The sequence below is a fragment of the Myripristis murdjan genome, chromosome 18 (assembly GCF_902150065.1).
Source record: "Myripristis murdjan chromosome 18, fMyrMur1.1, whole genome shotgun sequence".
NCBI classification, from domain to species: domain Eukaryota; kingdom Metazoa; phylum Chordata; class Actinopteri; order Holocentriformes; family Holocentridae; genus Myripristis; species Myripristis murdjan.
Genome location: NC_043997.1, coordinates 10,094,719 through 10,118,532, shown reverse-complemented (window position 1 = coordinate 10,118,532; position 23,814 = coordinate 10,094,719). Strand labels below are relative to the sequence as shown.

General features: G+C 40.8%; 2 protein-coding genes across 6 annotated transcripts; both read right to left on the bottom strand.

Moving 5' to 3' along the window:
- Positions 1–1,852: 1,852 nt before the first annotated feature.
- Positions 1,853–12,647, bottom strand: fga (fibrinogen alpha chain). Its single transcript, XM_030075698.1, has 8 exons — positions 12,417–12,647; positions 9,116–9,217; positions 7,821–8,004; positions 7,090–7,235; positions 6,419–6,517; positions 5,085–5,249; positions 3,124–3,757; positions 1,853–2,562 (listed from the first exon to the last, which is right to left on the bottom strand). The coding sequence occupies exons 1-8, from the start codon at positions 12,645–12,647 to the stop codon at positions 1,853–1,855; spliced, it is 2,271 nt and encodes a 756-aa protein (XP_029931558.1).
- A 2,468-nt stretch (positions 12,648–15,115) lies between these two features.
- LOC115376928 (oocyte zinc finger protein XlCOF6-like) lies at positions 15,116–22,548 on the bottom strand. Of its 5 annotated transcripts, none has more exons than XM_030076767.1 (5): positions 22,275–22,543; positions 21,713–21,853; positions 20,186–20,345; positions 18,816–19,541; positions 15,116–17,767 (listed from the first exon to the last, which is right to left on the bottom strand). In XM_030076767.1, exons 3-5 carry the CDS (start codon positions 20,298–20,300, stop codon positions 16,323–16,325), a joined length of 2,286 nt encoding a protein of 761 aa, XP_029932627.1. In that variant the 5' UTR covers positions 20,301–20,345; positions 21,713–21,853; positions 22,275–22,543; the 3' UTR covers positions 15,116–16,322. The 5 variants fall into 5 exon arrangements, with proteins under 5 accessions (XP_029932627.1, XP_029932628.1, XP_029932629.1 ...); XM_030076768.1 differs by having other exon boundaries at positions 21,713–21,849; XM_030076769.1 differs by having other exon boundaries at positions 21,713–21,849; positions 22,502–22,543.
- Positions 22,549–23,814: the final 1,266 nt, after the last annotated feature.

Here is a 23,814-nt window from a genome sequence, read left to right as displayed (position 1 = left end):
CTTATTGTATCCCAGAGTTTCTCCAGCCACTGAATAAGTAAGATGTGTCAACCTCTCAGTGCAGAGTTTGATTGACCCACAGAGGTTGACATGCTCTTTCAGATTCTTCTGCAATCTGCTATGAATAAAATACTGGAGGAACCATCAAATCCTTGACATTTTTGCCAAGAAAATGGTCAAATTGAAGATACTGAACATTTGCCCAGACAAAGATTCAGTACAGAAGTAAGGGTATTATATCTGCCTTCACAAACCCATATAATTTGGACCTTAAATATGATCATTTTGATGTTCAAAAAGTGACTTTTTTTTCTTGCATGAAGCTGTTCCTGACTCTAAACCTAATAAGTTGAAAATTACTTCTCTTACTTTTCCGTTTTGTTGCATAGGGAGAGAGAAAAGGCCTTCATTCATGTTCACATATACTGGCTGTAGGGTTAACATACATGGATTCATAAACTGAGTGATTTAAATTTCTATTTATTAGTGTGTGTGCAGATGTTTGGGTATACACCCTTCTTACCCAATCATCATCTGAACACAGAGCATAGTCTGACCTAGCAGAACATTTTCTGCTGTCTCTGTATGTGTGACTGATGGACTGTTGGCCTTCTTGATTCTGCTTCTTCAGCCTCATACACACTGGAAACAAAACAGACAAACAAACATTGCCATTAGAAAAAAAAATAAGAATTTCTAATCATTATACATTCATTCTCAACCATTTTCATTATGACTCTGACACTTGGAGGTGTTAGTATTTTTTTTTTTTTTTTTAATGTAATTCTTCTGTTGCATTCACTATAAAATGTGCTGAAAGATAGCATTATGTAAATGGCTGTATGCATGTCAATCTGATGACTCTGGGAAAATGGTAAATGTGTACATTTAATGGCAACATGGGTTACAGTCCTTCCACCTACCCATTAACTTATGTGGTCTATATTCAGACTTGTGCTCTGGAGGCCTTTATATCTCATATTGGTCATGATTATTTATGTTTGGCTATTTAAATAAAACTGTCTTCAGGCGTGTTGAACTTGAGTAATTTTTCTCAGGAGAAGGCAATTGAAAATATGTATTTGTGTTACAAGTATTGCACATTAATCGGATTCATTCACTGATTAAAATTAGACCAATTGATGGTTTTTCAATTGTTTTGTTCCAAAATACTATATATCTGGTTTGGGTGGAAAAAAAAATGCAATCTAAAATTCATCAGTGAATATTTCTGAGATGCATGATAACCCATTACATGGCTTTACTTTAATCCTTTCGCAAAAGTGCAGATCAGTTTCTTCCAAGTCTGCTACTGTGTGCTTGTATTTGCATGTTAAGGAAAGATGAAACTGAAGTTAAATGATACCCCCTTACTTTTTGTGGATTTTTATCCCCCCATATAATGCAGTAAACCCCAAAAAACACAAGTAAGCAAAAGTAGTTGAAGTGAACATTAAACTTTATTGACATAACTGTTATTGGTACAGAGGTCACTGTGTTTGTTTGCCTGGGTTGAGCAAGTTGGAGATCAATGTGGAGCACTAAGGCCATTCTAAGAACATGGGTTAGGTAATTCTAACATCAGGACAGGTCAACGGCATTTACAGTCAGTACTGACACAAAACAAACAAAAAAGAAATAGAAAAAAAGCATGGCAACACACTGGCACTGTTTGACATGATTTTGAAATCCCATAATGATTTACGAGGAGATCAACAATCTACAAGGTCTATGATTCAACCTCACTCATTGTTTTTACCTTATTTCACCCTGTCAGTATTTCCAGCCCGTTCTGCCCCCATTTTCTGCAAGGGTTAAGACATCCCCCATTGCTGAAAGGTGAAGTGTCCCTTTAAAAAGCTGCAGGTCGAACAAACATCCTAACAGTCTTGAGGCTGTAATCTGCTGGTTTGTATGTGACCCATACAACCCCATTCTCAATCTCATAGGGACTGTTGCTGCCTGGGTCGTACTGGCCTTTGTAATAAATCCCATTCAAGTTAGCCGACTGGCAGTTGTTGTACCACCATCCACCCCCATACATCTCGGCGCAGTTTTCCTCCCACTTATCGCTGTCTTTGTCAAAGGTGCTGAATTTCATCCCGTTGTGGGACAGAAAAGACCCCAAATTAGAAACTCCAGTCACAAGAGCGTCTCCGGCATCCCCTGTGTACCCAGAAACATGCAGCGGGAACCCCTCAGCCTCAGAGCCGACCCTGATCGTGTACTCGGCATTAGCCACGCCCCCTTCCCAGTCCTCGAGCTCCACCTTCAGCATGGTCTCAACCTGACTAGTCAACAGGTGGAGGTACTTGTTGCCCAGCCAGACATTCCCCTTGCCCTGCGCGTCAACCGAACCGAAGCCGTCATGGTACTCGGCCCAGGTTCGGTTGAAGCTCAGCGCCTCGCTCTCTCTCTGCTGGACTAACATCCACCCGCCCATAAGCCCTTCCTGCTGGCAGTAAACCTCTACTACCTCTTTGGAGTCCAAGCCGCCAGGTTTGACTTTAAACAAGCCGTTCGTTTCCCCTTTCAGGTGTTTCTGCTGGATGTCAGCACAATCTGCGGACAGAGAGGGGCACACCGGGGGCTGCGAGTTAGCTTTGGAGGGGCTTATTCTTTGGCTCGGTGAGCTGAAATGTACTGCAGTGATAAAAATGCTAAGGGATAACTCCTTTACCCTGCAAAATGGCTAAGGCAATCTCTGTTCCATTTCCCCTCTCTTATTCCAGATCTATTCAGTTTTTTAAATATGTCAAAATTTGCTCAGTGCTCTGAAGTTTTACATGATTTATATGCAATGTCATCATATTCCCTGGTTTCCATGACATTTGTTGGATTTAAACTGTGAACATATTTTGTCAAACTGTGTTTTTTTAACATGTACAATCCAATATTTGTAAACTGTACATCTTAACATTACTGCGCTCAATTATAACATATCCTCAGCACAAATGCTAGAAATATTTCATTAATAGCAACAAACAGTTATGATTAGTCTGTTCACTTCTCATTTTGGTACATAGGGCTAGCCAGCGAGCTAGCTGACACTAAAGCGGGCTGTCTAGCTGAATGGCTGATTCTGGACCGAGTCGAATGTTTATTCCAGTTCTGTTGTGGTACCTTTTCCCACATAATCGGCCTGCCGCTCGACGCGTGGGTTGTTCAAGGTCCGGGCATGGAAATCAGGAACGTCATCGTCGGTATTGCCTTTCAAGAATGCTCCAAGGTCTATCCCGACGTCAGTGCCAAAGGGATTTGCAAATCCGGTCTTGGCACCTCCACTATGGGAGACGGTCTTGGTGAAAGAAGAGGATGAAGAGGTGTGGCTGAGGGAGGGGAATAAAGAGCCTGTCCCTCCCTTAGTGAGATCTGTCATCCCCTGGCATTCGGGGCCTCCTTCGATCACCTCCTCTGTCTTCTCCACTGGTCCAGAGGTTGTGTGGACAGTAGTTTTCCGAATGCTCCTGGTGCATCCGACGGATTTGGTGGACACATGAGATGTGGCTGGCTGGCCGAGGGCTTCAAACCCACCATTGAAACCACCAAAGATGTCGCCGTCCCCGCGTCCCCCAAGCACAGTGATGGACTTTGAGGTCCCAGATGAGGACGAGGACGAGGATGAGGACGAGGACGAGGACGAGGACGAGGAGGAAGATGAGGATGTGGAGTGGGAAGTACCTGGGACTTTGGAGACGGTTGCTGGGGAAGAAGTGCTAGAGCCTTCCTGCTCCAGAACCAACTGGACAGTCTTCACCTAAGACAGGGAGAATATTACAACTTAAGCATGTGTGCACATATTCAGATTTCTTTCACATAACATAAATCAAATCAGTGTTGGACAACTTGGCACATGTGTGGACCCAAATGGCAGCAAGAGAAAACTACTTTAAACCCAAACCCAGAAATCCTGTAAGATGGTGCGAGTGAACTGCACACATCTTAAACAATCCATCTGGTCCGTTATGCTTCATAACAAAGGAAAACAAAAAGATAAGAGATGCAAAAGTTAGTCAGTGAGTCCAGCTTCCTCTGGATAGAGCGCTCGCTTACTACTGCTTAGAGAACCGCTTATATCTCACTCTTAAGGGTCATTTTGTCACTTCCTGTGGGCCGAGATTACTCGCTATAATCCATACAGACACCAGAAAAAAAAAAAAAAAAAAAAAAATTGCATAAGCCACCAAAAATTACTCTGAGGACCTTTTTTTATTCTAATAACCTAACTGGCTGCAGGGATTTGAGGAGGTGATAAATTCTGGGATCAACTGATGGCTGTGGGCAGCTGACACTGTGCTCCGGTTGAAGCTCTTACAATGAGGACAACCAGCAGAATAAGTCAAGAAGACTTCAAAAATTACTGTTATTTCAGCTAATAAACGAAACATTACAGTAATCAATAACTAGGGAAGGAGTAAGGCAGTATTATGTGTGATTGTGTGTTTGGATTATGGGAATAAAAGCAGTGATTCTATGGAAACACAAGGTATTACTTATCTATTAACTATTGTACTATACTAGTTACATATCTAATAACTATCATATCAAGTGTGAAATCCACATATTATATTTATTTATATACTGAAAATAATGAAAGAGCCATATTATTCTCATTCTTATTGTTATAGAAACTAAAATGGGTCACTTCAAAATTGATGCACAATAAAAAAAAAAACAGCAACGATAAAATGCGCAAACAATAAAAGAACAAAACCTAGACATGAGGCTGAGATAAGTTAATAAAAGTATTATTTAAGGAGTGATTTAAAAGAGACAATGAGGACAGCCTGATGTCTTCAAGTGACATACTAACAATTACAACCATTACTGACAATTAGACATTGGTTTCATGCTTTGTATTGGAACTACGTTAAATTGCATCGTCCCTATGAAATAAAATTCAACTCCAATTGCAATTCTACTGTTGCTGGTGATTTTTACAAGTGCTGCCATTGCTACTCCCAGTTAGAAACACCATCATCACCATCGTAATCACACTTAGTATTTAGATTTTTTTTTTTTTCTCCAGCTTAGGACACTACCGCTACCTCTGCTGTTAATATTCAGCAGCCCTGCCTCCTCACCTCAGGGAATACGTCTTCTGTCTGCTGCGCTGTCATTGGGCTGCCGATGTCCCTGGATTTGAACCTGTCCTCCACCACGGCGTCCTTCAGCGGCCTGCTCTTCATCACGTAGAGAGTTCCCACCGTCTCAATGCTCTGGGCTGACTGGGATTCCAGCTGGTTCATCTGGGAAGCAGAAAGAAGGGAAAACAGAGGTGAATGAATGAATAAATGATGGATAGATGGATGGCGATAAAATTACCAGTAGCTTAACTGGTGCGAGGCAGGTGTAGGGTCACAACCAAGCTGACTTTTATCTTCTACCTTTACATGCAGGAAAAAAACAACAACTCTGTTCTCAACCAGGGTATTCGAGTGACTGGCTTTGACTTGATGCATGAAAACATCATCACTGGGTTAAAATGACCTGGTTAAGATAAAGCTCTCATTATGAAAAACTTGATTTAGGATGACTGGCTTACTTCCATACTAAACAGGTTACAGTAGCATGGAATCATGTTACGCTTTTGACTTTTTGGTGTTTTTTTTTTTTTTTTTTTTTTTTCTTAACCATGTTTTCCAGGTCAACCTTCCATGTATGTAACTGTATGTTATTATATCCTCAAAACAAGAAACAAAGAGACAGACAGACAAACAAACAAACAAACAAACAAACAAACAAACAAAAGCCTACTGGTGTGATGATATTTCTCCTGTGTATTAGAAATCATTACTACTCAGTCAAAGTGGGTGGGGGGCTAGACGCCACACATTTTTCATGCTTATTTGCTAGCTGGGTGTGATAAAACAATTGTAAATATGTAAATAGTTGGATATGGGTATGTGGGTGTATTTATAAGGTATAAACATATATTGTACACTGAATGATATCCTACATTTATATGTAGAATAAAGTAAGTAGTTGATATGGCTATGATAAATATATAAGTAATACTGTTGTGTATGATACTATGAATTACCTTCTATTTAAACAAAGTGAAGAATATCTAGTCTGCGTAAATAACAGGAAGCTGAATGATTATCAGTCATTAACTGATGAAGAGGGGCCGGTATTCCATATGTTCACACTTCTCTCCACTTCTTTTCCAATATGCGTGTGTTTCGATCATTTCTTTTGCACTGAGCTGAATATGGTTGGAACCTGTTTCATTTTCTCTGTCTCTGCTTGTTTTTGTTTTTTTTTATGTTTTATTTCCTTTTACATGTTCAAAGTAAATAAAAATGAAAGAGAGGAATATTCACAATAAAAAAGATGCTCAATTGCAGGGTGTTAAGAGTGCATTTGAACCCAAAGAAGACGTTAATCATGTTTGTGTTTGCGTGCTTGTGTTTACCTGTTTGTCCAGTGCCACATAGCTGTCTTGGTCCATAGAGTACTCGGCGTAGGTCTGGCAGGATCCCTTGCAGGAACGAAGTTTAATGTCAATGTCCACCTGTCAAACAGCACAGAGAGGAAGCAGAGGGTTAGAAACACAATAATTTAACAACATGTGTATTATTAATAATCGCAGCAGATATTTCGATAAGTAGATATTGATATGACAGCTTGCACCTGTGTTTAAAACGCATGTAAATTTAGCATCAAATCAAATTTAATGTTTTTTTTTTAGTTGTCTATATCTGCTGTTTTGCAAAATCAGGACCCAGTTATCTTTCTGGTGTCAGATCAAAAGTTTCTAAAGCTGTTTTGATATGTTTAATCTTGTTATAATACATTGTGACTATGTTGCCTGCTAGATAAGTTGAGGTCAATTATATGGAAAGTGTCTGAAAACTGGAAACAGTTGCTATAAAAAGACATCTCTAATCTGAATCTTACCTGTTATCTCTAAAGCCTGTTGTGATTTTATCCATGTCAGTCGATTGTGAATTCATCCCTTTGTAATGTTAAGAGGTGTAGAGGCTGACTGGCATTATTGCTGACAAGGCAGCTGTGTCCCCAGTGCCTATAAATGCATTTTAAAATCTCATTCTTTATACTTTTTGTCCACGTGCTGCTCCATACCTCCAGTCTCTGCATCTCCATGACCTGGTCTTTGACCCGATCCTTCATGGCTGCCAGAAGCCTCAGCTGCCTGTCGATCTTAATCTTCATTTCTACGATGCGCTGACGTAGGCTCTGGGCCAAGTTGTAGTAGGTGTTGTCGTTATCTGGTGGGAAGAGAAGAAGGCACGAAGGATTGGATGGAGGACTGAATGGAAGGACGGATGGGAGGAACGATAAGAGATGCAGGCTAGCTAACACACACTTTGACTTTGATAAAAATGTCATCCAGAGCTGCTATGTGCATCAGTTTGAGAAATCAGGAAGTAAATATCTAAATTCAGTTCAAACCAGAGCGAAAATATCCATTTCCTAACGTAACCCTACTGTGCTCTAACTAGTGCATGAAAACATGGAGATAGCAGCACTCTATGAAATGCCTGTAAAAAATACAGCAGTGAGCCTCAATATTACATAATTTTCCTAAGTTTGACAGTGTGACAGTTTTCACAATTTTTATATGAATGAACTATAATGGTGTTGATTTTATTTATTTTTTTTCCATTTTGGTTGAAGTTTATTGTGGTCACATATTGCATATTGCTATATGCCAAAAGCAAAAGCCTGATGGGTGCAGATACGGATACATAGACACACACCTATGCCATTCAGGAAAGTGCTGGAATGCATGTAAAGTGTCCCCGGTAGGAATCAAACTCCTACACCCCCCAACAAACAGCAGAAACACTCACTTGAATCAACAACGAGTTTCTCCCTCAGGTAATCGTAGGTCTGTTTGGATACTTGGTCGGTCGACCGCTGCTTGACCTGGTTCTGCTCCAGGAGGTGGCGGATCCTCTCGATGCTCTTCATCACGTCGTGGTCGTATTTGTCCATCAGGCCCTGGATCCGGCAGCCCGATGGGCATTTCGTGCCCTGATGGAGGAGAGGGAAGACACAGGGAGGAGGGGAGGAGGGAGATATTTCAGCATCTGGACTTGTGATTATACCCCTGGATGCACATCGTGACTGAATGCCATGAATCACATGTATAGTCTGCTGCCTGTTGAATCCTTCACACAATGCCTTGCCACTGCTTTCCCTGTGCTACTATCACACCCCGTGTTACTGTTTCTGCACAAAAACAATCCAGACAAATTATTGTGTATCTTTAAAGGTGCTATACAAATAAAATCACCTGTAATACACCTGTATGACACCTGTAATACATCTTTATGTCTTTAACTAGCTCCTATTTTATTCCACACTGTGTTGTCTTTTATTGTTTTATTTGCATCTTCTGTTTTATTTCAAAGTTCTCATCTTTAGCCTTTTCCTTTTTTTAATTCCACCCTGTGCTGTTTTATTCCTTTTAATGTTTTATTTTTATTTAATGTGTTTCAAATGTTCTTCTTTTTTATTGTGAAGCGCGTTGAGCTGCAATTCTTGTATGAAAGGTGCTATACAAATAAAGTTTTATTATTATTATTATTATTATTATTATTATTATTATTTTATTAGATACTGAATCGTCTTGTCTTCAACGTCACCGTAAGGAAAGCTTACGGTGATAAAAGCAGCAAAATAAAAGCACATTTTAATTGTTGCTAATCTATACGTTTTTGGTTGATAAAGTGTCAAAAATGATTAAGCGTCAAGTGAAATTGTCAGAACTCAAAGTCTGTCCAGTAGTAAAAAAAAAACAAACCAAAAAAACCCCAAAACAAATCCAAAGTATTAATTTTATAATGATATGAACGGAGAAAAGACTAAAATTATTAACTACTTATCAATTATAATCTATTAATGACCTGTCGATGGACTTAAAGATCAGTGAGTCTACTACTGAGTCTACTACCACTACTGCTTACTTCTGACAAGTATGTAGAATGTATTAGAAATAATTCAAATTAAATATCTTTTATGCTTGAAAACTAAATAATTCCACACAATTGAATGTGAACAACGAGAAAAAAAAGAGAAAAAAAAAGGCAGCGAGGATGAAGGCAGGGAGAAGGCTGACAGGAGTGAGAGTAAGAAAACACACCCAGTCATCATCTGTGCAGAAAGGCCATTCTTTCTGGGTGGCACATTTGTCCGCTCTGTGGCCGTGCTCTATGGGACGGGCTCCCCTGGGGTCGACCTGGGCCTGGAGAAGAGGACGGGACGAGGAGAAAGAGACACGGAGGCTGTTACAAAACTCACCTCTGCTGAAGAGATGATTCCAGTTGGAAATCACCTTTATGAAATGTTTACTCGTATGTTGCGTTTCTCTCCTAAGTGATTCCTTAAATGGTTAGGCATTACAAAATCACCTTTAGCAACGTCAAAATTAAAGAAGGTGGTTAAGAAAGGGAAAAAAAATGTAAATTTCAAAGAGTTTTCTTCCAAAATAAGATATCCATTTGAAAACACTGATACTGACATATAGAATGGGACAAACACACTGCTAAGTTATTTTATTCTCACAGGAGCCACAAAAACATATTCATTCTACTGAATCTAATCATCTGTTTTAATTTCAAATGAAGTTTGATTCCAGTGAACTCATTCTGAATGTTATATGCCCACTATATTGTCTTTTTGGCCTTATTGTTCACCTACTACCCTCTATCAAGTGCCATCGTTTTTTTTTATTTTAAGGTGGATATTATGATGTCATCTGAATTGTCACTTACCCAAGCTGAAACCACAAACAACAAGCCGAGGCAGACGAGTATACTCTGTCGCTCCATCTTTTCCTTCTCTCTTCCTGTCTCTGTGAGGTGTAGTGGGTGAATGCTGCTCTCCTGCCCGTGGCTGATAATTTGAAGCCTCCTGGTCGAGTCACTTTCTGAAAATCGTGAGTCATCGGGTTTTAGGAACCTCCTCTCTCGCTGTCTTAGTAGTCACTGTTGAGCAACTCCCACTGCTCTGTTGACTCTCGGTCGACCGGGACACACCGCTGGAGGATATTGATCGATGTAAAGGCTGTTTGAGAGTGTTTGACCTGTGACAGCCCATTCAGACACACAAACACCGTCCGCTCCAGTCAGCTCTTACCGGATTTATTGTCACAAAATACTTGAGTGAGCAAGCAAACAATGACACAGAATATTGACAATAGAAATGAAAACAGGCCAGTGACATTATCAAAGTAATTACTTAGGCACTGACTTACAAAACAGACCATTTGGGACATCCTGGTCTAAGGCATGAACAACATAAATGCAAAGCTCTGGATTTGAATCTGGCCTGGGACTTTCACATTTCACTTGCAATTTCTATTCCAGCAACTGTAGGGAGGACATGATTATAATATTAACAATACTAATAATAAATTAATAAATTAGATGCCAGCCTGCCTACACTTTTACATTCAAGCTTGGATTACAGTAATTTCAATATGCCATTATTTTGCTAACTCAAGCCTTAGCCTTGAGTTATTTCTTGTATTTTAAGCTTTGCCCATGTGATGATGATAGTTTTGCTCAAAGTATTACCAGGCCATAAAGTCATCCCTCTCTCCCCCTCAGGAGGTTCGAACCTTGTACGTAGTTGCGCCTGGTATACACACATACACCCACACACGCTCACTCATGCAAATGCAAAGTCTAAAGGCTGCTTTCACCATGTTTGTGTTTGATCAGAACTCCGTCCAGTACATTTCATGACATTTTTTTTTTTTTTTTTTAGCCCACAGGGACTGACACCCGCGGTTTTGGCTGAACGGGCTGTACGTCTGCTGCAAGGTAACTGATAAGCAGTAATAAGCACGTAATAAGCCTACCGCTGGATGTTGATGTGTTGCAGTCATGTAAACACTGTTTAAAACAACTCAGTGAAAACTGTAAATACTGGGACAGTGAGTTAAAACTACTGCTGTTTATCTGATGCATGTCAATTATGAAGGCAAACAGAATATTCATATTTCCCTACAATTTGTATATTTAGTCTCACACCTACCTACATGGAAATTGATAGTCTGCCTTATGTGCCCATTTGGGCTGGGCATCTATTGATGCATGATACTGCATTGATATCGGACCCCCCATCTTAGTAGATTTTTGTTGTTGGACATAATTTGCCCATCTAAAAATCAATATATTGTACCAACCCTTTACAGTTTGAAGTTCTGAATGAGCAGAGTCAGTTTATCATCTCCCTGCTCTCTGCAATCATAGGAATGCCTGTCATGCATGGCAGTCATTGTATATGCCTGTGGTTTGTGGAGCAGTGGAGAGAGGGACATCCCACTGGGCATATTTGTCGCTGTTGTTTCCAGTTTCCAGTTTCCAGTAGTGTGTGAGCTCTGTTTATACTAGTAAGCAATAAATGCCCTCTGTTTATGTTTTTTATGAGCACTTTTGAAGTGGTTCAATAAACTTTTCAGCTCAAGAAGTTCACTCTGGTTTCTAACTAGTGAGTAAACCCATTACCATATTTTAGCATTATTTAATTTTACTTATTTTCCAGTATAATGTTATGATGGTCAATTTGAAAATGTAATGTAATGTTTTTGAATGTAACTTGAGAAACTGCATGGAAGTCTAGTCACGGTTACAGCCATGCCAAGAACACAAGGAGCAAAAATCTAAGTGTATCTTCATACACTGATGATCACAAAAAAAAAAAAAAAAATTCTAGCTTGTTTGAAGTTACAAGTAGGTGTCAAGTCTCCTGTAGGTTTAATCTTGGGGTTAAGGCAAAGATTAAACTAATGAACAACTTCTTAGGTTGCGGTTTTGCTTGCTTATCCAGAAAGTGATGAGAACCTGCATCAAGCACACAGTGATGCATGAAGCACCCCCCAGGTGAATTACCAAGTTTTTTAGGGAGTCCCAAGAGAGAGCAGGGGATTGATGAGCCACATGTGTGGAGACTGCATGTTACACAGCATTTCTTTTTTTATTGACTTGTACAGAGATACATCCACCATACAGTCTCCATTGAAAGAGCAGCCAGTATTTGTGTGTGATCTGGCTCCTTCCCTCAATCAGCAAAGCCACAGAACACAAGGCAGAAGTTAATGGATGTGCATCCAGCCAGATAGAGATCTGCTGCAGGCCAGTTCTTTTTGGACAGTGTGAGTTCATATTTGACTTGGGTGCATTCGCGCAACAATCTGCTTAGGAGGCTGCACATCCACAACTTGAGTGTGTAACCCCCCTCCCCCCTTCCAACAGTAAAACAGTCTGCTGTTAAAACATGCAAGAGATTGGCATCTTTATTCATGTAACAGCATCCCAAGGACATTACTTTCACAGTAGCATCACAAAATCCTATCAGGTAAAATATGGAAATGATTTTACAGTATCAAAAACATAGACTGACAGTCTCTACACATTTACAGGGCCATCTATTCAAACCAGCAGAACTGGCAAGCACTGAGTCTCTAAACTCTTGGAGTTGAGCTCTGATCTTAATGCCAGCTGAATGCGTATGTGCTTGGTGAGGTTACTCTTGTCATTGAACTGCTTCCCACAATCCTTACAGTGGTAGGGTTTCTCCCCTGAGTGGACAAACTGGTGTTTCTTGAGGTTGATCATGTGAGCGAAGCACTTGCCACACTGGTGGCACTTAAATGGTTTATCCACCATCTGTTCACACTGGTGGGTTCCCTTATGGGTAGACTGATGTATTTTAGACTGGTGTGCTTTCAATATTGATGACTTAGCAAACTTTTTTCCACACTTGTCACACTGATATGGTTTCTCACCTGTGTGACTGTGTACATGCACTGACAGCTGCTGCAGGAGATGCAAACTTTTTCCCACAGTGCACACAGTGGTAAGGTTTCTCAGCCGAGTGTATCGTTTGGTGTTTTCTCAAGTCTGTGACGGCACAAATACGATCTCAAACTACAAGGTTTGGAAGGAAGAGGTGTAAGGAAACACAGCAAAGTTTGCGAGGAGCCATATGTTGTTTTCCGGGTTACTTGAGGATGACGTTATTTTTAAACCAATGAGTTCTGAGTTTGGGGGAAAAAAACGAGCGGCTTCTGCTCCAATCACTGTAGCACTTGGTAGGGAATGACCTCGCAACACGTTTCGCATTTAGCAGAGACCAGTAGGGAATACAATAAGGTATGGAAACTGTAACACGAGCAAGAAAAACTGAACAACTAAGCATAAAACTGCTCTGTACATTTCTGGGGCTGTATACCTGTATCCTGGTAACTACTTGAGTTTATTTTATTTCTAATTTTTTGCATATAATGTCATCTCTCTTGTTAGGTATCTTATTCCCCAGAACACCGCCAATCCTCCAGATTAACAACGCTGATGCAATGCTTAAAAGTCACAGATTACCTTATGTCCCATGCAAACACCATCGGGATAAAATACAAGAGTTTGCATACAGGCTAAAGCTTAAAATTGCTTTTTAGTATCCCACTATACATGATTCTGTCTTATTACATATTGCAGTCCATCTTGCCACATGAATAAAGTGATCCTGATTGAATATACAGAGTTATGGTCAGGTCAGTGTGCTATCTACACCGAGGCTACAGTACTTTAGATATGTGTTAAATTACTACATTTTTCCTCCCAAAAAATGCACAACACAGTGTATTTTGTTGTGTATTTTATTGTACTTCCATATATATAGTGTATTGTAGTTTTATGATAAATGAAAGCTGTGTATTTTTAATTACACAGCTACAGGTAAAAGAATTTAAATTCCGGGGAGTGCACTTTGACTAAAGACGTATAGGGAGAAAGCAGATACATAACATAAAACTGGGAAAAAAAGCATGTAACCAATTGATACTCCAACGAGGGTGGGTGATTTTTATTATTATTAGTATTTTTTTTTCATGATTTCTGGAATATGAAGTCACAAAGTTCACAAAAGTGTCATCAAAACAACATGTCAATATTCCGGGGCCATAAATTAAAAAACAATCAGAATAACATATCTATATTTGGGGAAAAAAAAAAGAAATATCTGCTGTGGTTTGTTCATGGCTGATTTAAAATTCAAAAATAAAAACTGCATGATGTTTGTGGATGTTGCAATGATTTTGAAACTGGACTCACCTTACTGGAAAGTGGCACCCCTCCTCCCTACTGGTCACAGTTGTAGGGTTTCTCCAAGTTTATGAAATAATAAAGGGTTTCTCACATTTGCCTGCAGCTAGTTAGGGGTCAGCCAGGGGTTTACAGCACCTGAGAGGCCTCACTTCTGTGCCCGACGGCCACTTGCTGCCTCATTTGTTGGAGTGTATTTGTTTGTTGGCTGCTTGATTTACGTGGAAGCCTTGTAGCAGTGAGCTGCCATTTGAGTTGTGTCCCCACTTCTTCTCATGTTTTAGTTAACAGACGTACAGTGTCTCCTCAGGCTAAATCTGCATCATGTATAAAGCCTTGTGCAGTCTTAAGTAGCACAGGACTATGTCAACAACATGCACACGCACACACACACGCACACACACACACACACACACACACATAAATCCACAGGCTGAGCGCTCTGATAATTTGTTCTTTTGAGGATGGACATTTTTGACGTTTCTTTTGAAGTGACATTTACTGATCTCTTTAGTGTGCGGGCTGTAGTGATTTAATTCGGTTATTTCAAACGCAAAGGCCTTTCTTTTCCCCCTCTGCATAATTTATAATTAGTTTATGTGATGTTGACAGAGTGGAAGAAGCTGGGCAAGGAAAGGGAACGTGAAACAGTCTCTGCTCTCTAAACAAGACCGACATGTCTCTGAGCAAGACATTTAATCCTCTAAAACAAAGCTTTGTGAATAAATTGCACACATAATCATGCCTTTAAGTAGAACATGTACATGTAGAAAACGTCCCAGGGAGCTGATCAGATGTTCTTCATTTCCAGCTGCACTGGGCCACTTGGAAACTTGGTGGGAAATAAGTGTTTGAAAGGACTTCATTACCTTAGAAACCATTTATTGTGATGTCAGACTTCACACTCACACAGTTTAGTTGTAGATATCGTGGCTCAGAAGCAATTGGCTGCCTTTCATTCAACCAGCATGAAAACCTCCGCAGAGTGAAATAATTAATCACAGTGAACATGAGGAAACACAGTTTTCTGCTCATTTCATTGTGCTGAGTGGAGTGTTTTAATGTTTTATGTTACACTCTACTTCCTGTCAATCAACACACACCCACAGGAAGAAGAAATAAAAGTCGCCTCAAGGAAATAATCCCACAAAAACATGTTGCCAAGCTATGTTGTCACATCCACGCCTTTTACTTTTGGGCGGCTTTGATAGCTGAGACAGCAGTTAATTTCAAGCTAGACTTGACACAAATTTTCTAGAAAAAAATAAGGAAAAGTGTTGACTTGAGGAAATGTAAATTGGACCTATGAAAGTAGCAACAGCTTCATTAATGATTCTAATGCTTTCCAAATATACCAAATATGCCCTGCTGAATTACTGGAAAATGTGTACACGATGTACATGGGCTACTATGGTGTGTACTATGGGCTGAAATGCCCTAGCACACAAACACACACAGATACTGTAGATAGATGAATGGATATTGTATATATCTTCCATATTGTATGACAATGTCACAAACATATTCTGTTTAGTGGTCGGAGTGACACTTATATTTGAGAATAGTGAAATATTCAATACACAAGATGGCATCATGTTATGGCTGCACCACTACATCAAATAGAAAATATAAAGATGTATTATTCATCATGTTATGCATATTTCCCTATAACAGAGCATTTCCACTAAACTTTTAAATAAAATTCTATGGGTCTGAAGAAAGTGCAGCGATGCTGCAATGACAAATCCACTCTTGGAAGTGGTGGATTTGAGGAGATTAATATACTTCACTTACTTGACAGAGTAAAGGCTGTTTGAATTCTGAAATACTTTTCTCCATTAAAGGCAATAGTGTTCACTCTCATAGTTTTGTTTAAAAAGCACATTTTGATGCAATTTGTACATTTACACACCTTGACAAAGTTCCCTGATTTCCTTGGTCTGGTATCTGGTGTATATCCCTGGTATACACAAATACTCCTCCACACACTCACTCATAGAAACAAAAGTCTAAAAGCTGGTTTAACCATGTTTGTGTCTGATCAGGGTTCATTTCATGAGATATTTTGGTAACAATTATAACCATGAGTAATAAATGGTGAATTAATAGTTATTCAAACTAAAACACTATGGAAATGATTTGATGGGATGAAGGACTCACTAAAGGTTCTGTACTCAAGCGAGAAGAAATCACAACCACTCCATCGCTTAGATGCTGAAGGTAAACTGACAGTGACCAAACTTATTTCTTGTGTGTCAGCCGGTGGCTTGCCAGATGCTGGAAGAGCCTGAAGCGCTTCTCACACTGTTCGCATGGGAAGGGCTTGTCGCCTGTGTGAATGCGTATGTGCTTGGTGAGGTTACTCTTGTCGTTGAACTGCTTCCCACAGTCCTTACAGTGGTAGGGTTTCTCCCCCGAGTGGACAAACTGGTGTTTCTTGAGGTTGATCATGTGAGCGAAGCACTTGCCACACTGGTGGCACTTAAATGGTTTATCCACCATCTGTTCACAGTGGTGGGCGATCAGTTCAGGGAGCTCACTGAACTGCTCCCCACACAGCCTGCAACACAGTGGAGCCGTTCCCTTATGGGTAGACTGGTGTATTTTAGACTGGTGTGCTTTCAGTATTGATGACTTAGCAAACTTTTTCCCACACTTGTCACACTGATATGGTTTCTCACCTGTGTGACTGCGTTCGTGTATTGACAGGTGCTGCAGGAGACGGAAACTCTTTCCACAGTGCGCACAGTGGTAAGGTTTCTCACCCGAGTGTATCGTTTGGTGTTTTCTCAGGTTGCATTTATCGCTGAAGCGCTTTGGGCACAGTGTGCACTTGAAGGGTTTCTCTCCTGTGTGGCTGTACTGGTGCGTCACCAGGGTCTGCTGGTGACTGAACCGCTTCTGGCAGAAGCTGCACTCGTATGGTCTCTCCCCCGTGTGCACCCGCTGGTGCTGCCTCAGTTTCCCGAGCTGCTTGAAGCTTTTCTCACACTGTGTGCAGCTGTACGGTTTCTCCTGCGAGTGGCTGAGCATGTGAATTCGGAGGTCGCCCTTCCTGGCGCAGCTCTTGCCGCACTGTTCGCACTGAAACGGTTTCTCACCCGTGTGGGTCAGCTGGTGTTCCCTGACGGTGCTTTCTCGCGTGAACCGCTTGCCGCACTCCTTGCAGCTGTACGGTTTCTCCGATGAGTGCGTGTGGAGGTGCTGCTGGAGGTGGCATACGGCGTAGAAGCTCTTTTGGCAGTGCTTGCAAACGTGCTGCCTCTCCCGTGGTCCGTGTTTGGCGGCTTGTGCTCGCTCTTTCTGTTGACCGCTTTCTGTATGAACACACGCATGCTGCTTCAGCTGCTTTTCTGTCTCAAAAGCCTTGCTGCATTTGTCACATGAGTACGGCTTGTTTTTATGGATCGATCTGTGTTTGAAGAGCTCCTTCTTGCTGGTGAAACCTGTCCCACACACACTGCAGCTGTGTGGTTTCTCCATCTGCGGCGCAGTAGTGGAGCTCAGCTGCTGTGATTCCAGCTGCTGTGTTTGACTGTAGGAGCTTTTTTCAGGGTGGCAGTTGTTGTGTTGGTGTCTGGTGAGATTGGCCTTCCTGGGAAAGGATTTCCCACAATGCTCACACTGGTGATGTCTGCCTTTGGATGCAGCTCCTGGTTGGTGCTTCTTTGTTGCAGGACAGCTGACTAAAAGGTATTGTGTCGGAGTTAAAAAAAAAAGGGAACGAAAGACAACAAGGAGGGAAAAAGAAAGAAAACAAGTGAGGTGGACAGATTAAAAATGAGAGTAAACACGTTTTCTGTACCTTACAGACAACATCACATAGATAGTAAATACAACCCCTTACTACATTTTGCAGCTATCAGTGGGTGGGAGGATGTGTATGGGCCTGCAACTGAGTGTCTTATATTTTTATTATCTTATTTATTTATTTATTTATTTATATTTATGAACTCACTAGCCATTTAACTGATGAAGTGTTAAACGAAATAAAGAACAATTAACCATCACAAGTTAACAGAGCCCAAATTTAAGTTTTCACATTGCCTCCATTGTTTTACCAGTAGCCAAAAACACCGAAAATATGAATTATAAAATGATATGAAATAGAGAAAAGCAAGCGAATGCTGATCAGAATTACAACTGACATATAATTTCCTGACAATCAGCTTACTGAATATTAATTTCAACAAGAGATTATCTGAGGGCTACACACACAAGCACAACATCTAAGAAACACTAGAACAGCCAGGCCTGAGCATCAGTCAGTGACACTCGTGTTTCTCGGCCTTCCCCACAGCAGCGCTCTAGCAAAGACTTAATGATAGCATCATGTCCATAAAAATGATTAAAGATTTGTTAAAGATCTAGACTTCTGTCAAGTCAAACCACATGATTTTTGCACCAAATAGTCCTGTGACACAATATCCTGTGCTTGTGCAATCGCTATGATGTTCCAAAACACTGACATTTCAAATAAAACTGCACTCTTTGTCATTTACATTGGAAACACACTGAAATTAGTCAGTTTATCTCAAACTGCAGGCTGATTATATCACTGCATTTTGTGTAAAGCTTGAAAAACTAAACATAAAGGCAATAAATAAGCTCAGCCTTTTATTAAATACTTAAATTCAACCTAGGACACTAAATAAAAATATCCTGAATGGCTTAACTTTTCATCTCAGGAGCCTTGTACCTCCCATTATAAACTCTCAGTATTCAGACATTTACCTTCATCTCTTGGCTCAGGTGCGTCAGTATTTCCTGCCTCTGTATCTGCTCCCGGCTCTGTTTCAGCCCCTGCAGCACTTTGCTCAGGTGTTTGGGGGAGGCAGCATCTGTCCTGACTCTGTGCTGCTTGTGCGTCCAAGCAGACTGCGTCCTCCTTGTCTGCCTCTGAATCAGCTTCCTCGCCTCTTGTGACCGACTCAGACAGGCTGTAGCCCTGCATCAGCCCCGTGATCGTGTCCAAACAGCCGGCGTCCTCCTCAAACGCCTCCACTTCCACATCAATCCCTGCGTAACTCAGCTGCGATTCGGGAGTTTCTTGGGTTTTGTCTTCTTCACCTTCATCGTCTCCCTCCCCTCGCCTCCCCAGCACTTTCAAATCTTCTGGAAGCCAACTGTCCTCTTCCTTATAGGAGCCTGACTCCTGTCTGACTCCTGTGTTGCACCAGTTCAGGAGGTCCAACCCTGGTTTTACCATGTAAATGGAGAGGATCTTCACCTGCGGCGGCGACTCCGGTGCTTTGATGAAGCAGCCGTCTTCATACGGATGCTTCTCTTCCTCTTCTAACTCGACTTTGATGCTTGCTGCACTTTGCTCCGCTGCCTCCAGGCAGTGCAGAGGCCTATTCTGCTGATCCAGCGCCAGGGTCTTCATGCAGTCCACCAAGCAGACAGACAGCTCCCTCAGACCCAGGAGAGAGACGTTTGCTGGACAGATCCCGGGTGAAGCTGAAGACAGAAGAATGACAGTTCACTTTACATGAAGAGATACAAGAGGAAAGATTTTCATGTCAAAATATGCAAGTCCAAACCATGAAGTTGGACGGCAACAAAGAAAACAGCGTCCCATCCCCAAGTAGTAACATCTCACTGCTATCCGAAGCTTCCAACATGCAAATTCACCTAAAGCAGCTTTAACTACCACAGACAAAAGTTAAAAAAATCAAAACCTAAAATAGGATTATAATTATTTTGGACAGTTGGACAGTGTTAACATGCCAGGCTTCTTTTGAGGCTAAAAGACCAAAAGTGCATTTGAAGAGCACATCACTTTTTTTTTTTTTCTTGTGAGCCATCCAATATAAATGAAGAGCCAGGTTTCATCAGCTCTGCCAGCCAAAAGATTAGAATAACAACCATAAAAAAATGAAGACTACACTTATTTAAGTCAGTTACATTGTGTGAGTGTATGTTTTTTCTAAACCTTTGTGCTGTAAAAAACACATGAATCAAAACAAACCAAAGGATTAAAAAAAAAAAAAAAATCTACTTTTTCACATTAAAGTTCAAAAAGACAATTCCTGATTATTTTTTGGCTTAGGGTTAGGGTTATGAAGTCAGGTGTGTCAGGTGTTTTCCTGCCAGCTTCTCACCTCCAGCGTCTTCCTTCAGGACGTCTCTCAGCCCGCCTGGCGTCTTCATGCAGTCCACCAAGCAGACCGACAGCTGCTTCAGCCCCAGGAGGGAAGCACTGAGAGGTGACGTCATTTTCCCCACTCCAGTGAATCAATGGCTCATCAATGCAGAGAAATCCTAAAAAAAAAATAGACAAAAATCTACATGATGTATACTCAAGTTTCTAGTTTTAGTTGTCATATTATCAGTAACAGCAGCAGAGCAGTGTTACGACAATGAAACTGTGGCCGGCCTCTCTGCTGATGTCATCCTTTGATAAAAACAACATCAAAAGCATGATAAATTTAAAGTGCTAAGATGTGGCTAAAAGTATATATCGCTCTGGCACAATACTGAGTCGATAAGCACTGTATTTAAATATAACACAACCTGTCTCGCCTAGCGAAGTCAAAGGAGAGAATTTCATTCTCCGGTTTCAAAACTGTCCAGGAGCCTTTTCTGTCCAGATCAGAGCTGCAGGAAACACCGAGCGTCAGCTACACGCAGCTTCAGCCCCAAACCTGTCATCAGTCCTCAAAAACTTCATTAGAATAATAAATAAAGCCTGTTATTGTGAGTCTACTAATCCACTACTCTTAGCATCCTGCACTTTAAAATTTTTTATTATTGTTTACTCAAAAACACTGGAAATACTTTTTTCGAGTTAGGAATAAAAGCCTTCCTGTTGGTCTTCAACAACTGTTTAAATTCAGAGGACATTGTAATTTACGAGGGTTATATACTTTTGAAACATGTAAAGTGAGAACTAAAGTAAAACACAGATCTGTTTCAGGTTTGGGAGCTGAATCAGGGAACGGCCTCAGTGATGAGCTGAAACTGTGTGGCTCTCTGCTGAGTTTCAAAAAAGCCTTCAAGTGTAAAATAATTAAGGATTATAATTTTAGAGTACATTTTATTTCATATTTCTTCCTGTTGTGATGCTGGTACTCTGGGTTATCTTATGGATTGTATAGGAAATAGCCTTGGGCCTTTAGCTTGTTCCTTTTATGGCCACTGATGCAGAAATCTGTTGTGTGTAATGGATCAGTGTGAACAGGTATGATGATATTTTGTTGTATATTCACACAAAGTGTTAAGTATTGTTCCTTATAGTGTATGATCGTAAATAAACCATTCATTCAAAACTAATTAAAAACAGCCAACACAACATGCACTGCCCTTATCTTGGCTTCTATGTTTTTTTTAAGTGGAATGAATTTACAAATTAATAAAAAGGGCATTAAGTTCAGTCGGTGCACAGACAACAAGGAGGCAGCGGATGATAACTGCCCACCTTGAGCTCAGAGCGCATCGCACTGTAATTTAGATTTTAATGACAAACTCTGAGCTACAAATTATGAATGTTAACCAAAACTGGACTGCAGTGCCATGGAGAGCTACAGATGATATCTGATCACAGGAGTGACACAGCGGTGTGTGTTTGATTAAAATGGTGTGCAGTCTCACTCCCCTGACTTCTCGCTCGTGCAGAATGGTTTACTTACACAAATACTGACTGGGCTGTCTCACTTCATGGGGATAACTTATTAAGAGTTAACCTTTATTCCACCAAGAGCCGCCCGAAACACCAGCAGCTCCTTTCTAAGCATCTGTTTCACTTTCTGACGCCTCCAACCAGGATCTAACTTGAAGAAAAACATGAGAGAAGGGGAGGTGATGAGTTTTTTTTTTTTTTTTTTTTTTGGACCAGCTCAACAAATTCCCTAATTAAAAGACGCATCACATTCACAACATCACGTGCACTAACACATCAGATAACCTAAATAGGATTAGGCACTGATATTTGCTTAAATCCACCCATTTGTGGACTGTGACAGTGAGAATTATTTTTTTCTTAGCTTGCCAAGAGTGCTCCCGAAAATTTTCTCTTACCAGTGACAAAACAGGAAAGCTATGAAGGCAATGGGCACTAACAAAATGAGAACAAATTAACGATTCACACACAAACCATTGGGAGAAAAATTATTTTATATCGTTTCTTGCACCTGGCTAAAAAAAGTCATAATGAACCGCATTAGCGTGACAGTATTATTTGAGAGTTATTACACTTTTTTCCAGTCCTCCTCCGCTGCTCTTTGTCTCTTTATTTGACGCTAAATGAAATGTGATGCTAGCAAAATAGCTTTTATGCGGCGGTCTGTTTGCCGCTAAGGTTAGCTTTAAGTCTCTCTCCGCTACCACCTGTATGACTTTATATACGACGCCGAATTAAACAAAAAAGACGACAAATCGGGTTTTTAGCATGTCTCGGAGAAGAGGAAAGCTTTATTTACCCCGAAGCCCAAGGAAACACAGCGAAGTTGACGGAGGGCCATGTGTTGTCTTCCGGGTGAACTGAGGACGAGCGGCGTCTGCACCAATCACTGCAGCGCTTGGTGGGGAGGCGAGACGGCAACTCGTACAGGACAAAAAACACCTCGCAACACGTTTCACATTCAGCAGAGACCAGTAACCTGTTTCTACACTGTGAACATTTTACCCATAAATACTTAACTATTATATTACTGATTTTTTCACATTTTATACATGCTAATTCTCTAAATACCACTAGATGGAGCTATATGATCAGTCTTTTTGGCTTCAAGGCTTCCAGTACATCCTTTTAAGGCCTTTTTTGTATTGTAATTACTACTCCATTTTATATTTGTTTGTTTTGGTGTGCTGCAAGGCCTCGAAAACCTGAGTAAGGATGCCAATAATGCAGCTTGTAAACCCACTGGAATATGTTGCTCATCCACATATTACGAATGCAAACCGCAACTAGACTGTAGGGAGGCAATTTTGGGTGGACAGCTCCATCTAATCAGCTGCTCTGACTTGTTACTGCTGAAGCTAGAGACACAGAAGCCAAGAATATATCGATGGGAATGCTATAAGTGTACAGCAGTGTGAGCTGCAGTTTTATCTTTTTATCTTCTTATGTATTTAATTCTTTTATTTCATTGGGTTTTATTGTTTTACTGTCTATTATTTATTGCTATTATTTTATTGCTATACGTGTACAGCACTTTAATCTGCATTTATGTTATGAAAGGTGCTATATAAATAAAGATTATTATTATTGTTGTTGTTGTTGTTGTTGTTGTTGTTGTTGTTAATGACCCTGGACCAAGACTGTGCATGGTCTTACTGGGTAGTCCTGAAACTCAAAATCAGGCTCCTTAGTCTTTTGGTATTTAAGAGCAGGTTATTGTTGGTGCACCATGCTGGGAGGCTCCAAACCTCTTCCCGGTGCTCTGGCTGAGGGTGGGGGATGTGTGCTTTGTCCAGGTGATTTGGAAATCCAGCATCCAGTCAGATATAGAGGGAGTTAGTCCCAGTGAGCTTGTTGTTTGGTACGATGGTATTAAATGCCAGGCTGTAGTCAACAGAGAGCGTCCTTACGTAGGTGAGAGAGGGCTGTATGGAGAGCCACGCAGTGACATGGCATCCTCAGTCAATCTGTTTGCCCCGTAGGAAAAGCGGAGTTGGTCTAGATCAGCTGGGACAGTGTCTATGATGTGGGGGAGTGCCAGTCAGTCAAAGCACTTTGAAATGACAGGGGTGGGAGCGACTGGCTGATAGTCACTGGGGACATGTTACCATA

Bases quoted from the DNA above. Each gene is read 5' to 3' on its own strand.
- fga (XM_030075698.1), bottom strand. From the start codon at position 12,647: ATGGTGGATAAACCATTTAAGTGCCACCAGTGTGGCAAGTGCTTCGCT. The intron at 6,518-7,089 runs GTATGGAGCAGC...GCTGTTTGACAG, and splicing joins TGGAGATGCAGAGACTGGAG to GTGGACATTGACATTAAACT. The intron at 3,758-5,084 runs GTGAGGAGGCAG...TCCCTGTCTTAG, and splicing joins CAGAAGACGTATTCCCTGAG to GTGAAGACTGTCCAGTTGGT.
- LOC115376928 (XM_030076771.1), bottom strand. From the start codon at position 20,300: ATGACGTCACCTCTCAGTGCTTCCCTCCTGGGGCTGAAGCAGCTGTCG. The intron at 19,542-20,185 runs GTGAGAAGCTGG...TTCTGTCTTCAG, and splicing joins CCTGAAGGAAGACGCTGGAG to CTTCACCCGGGATCTGTCCA. The intron at 17,768-18,815 runs GTAAATGTCTGA...AATACCTTTTAG, and splicing joins ACCTGAGCCAAGAGATGAAG to TCAGCTGTCCTGCAACAAAG.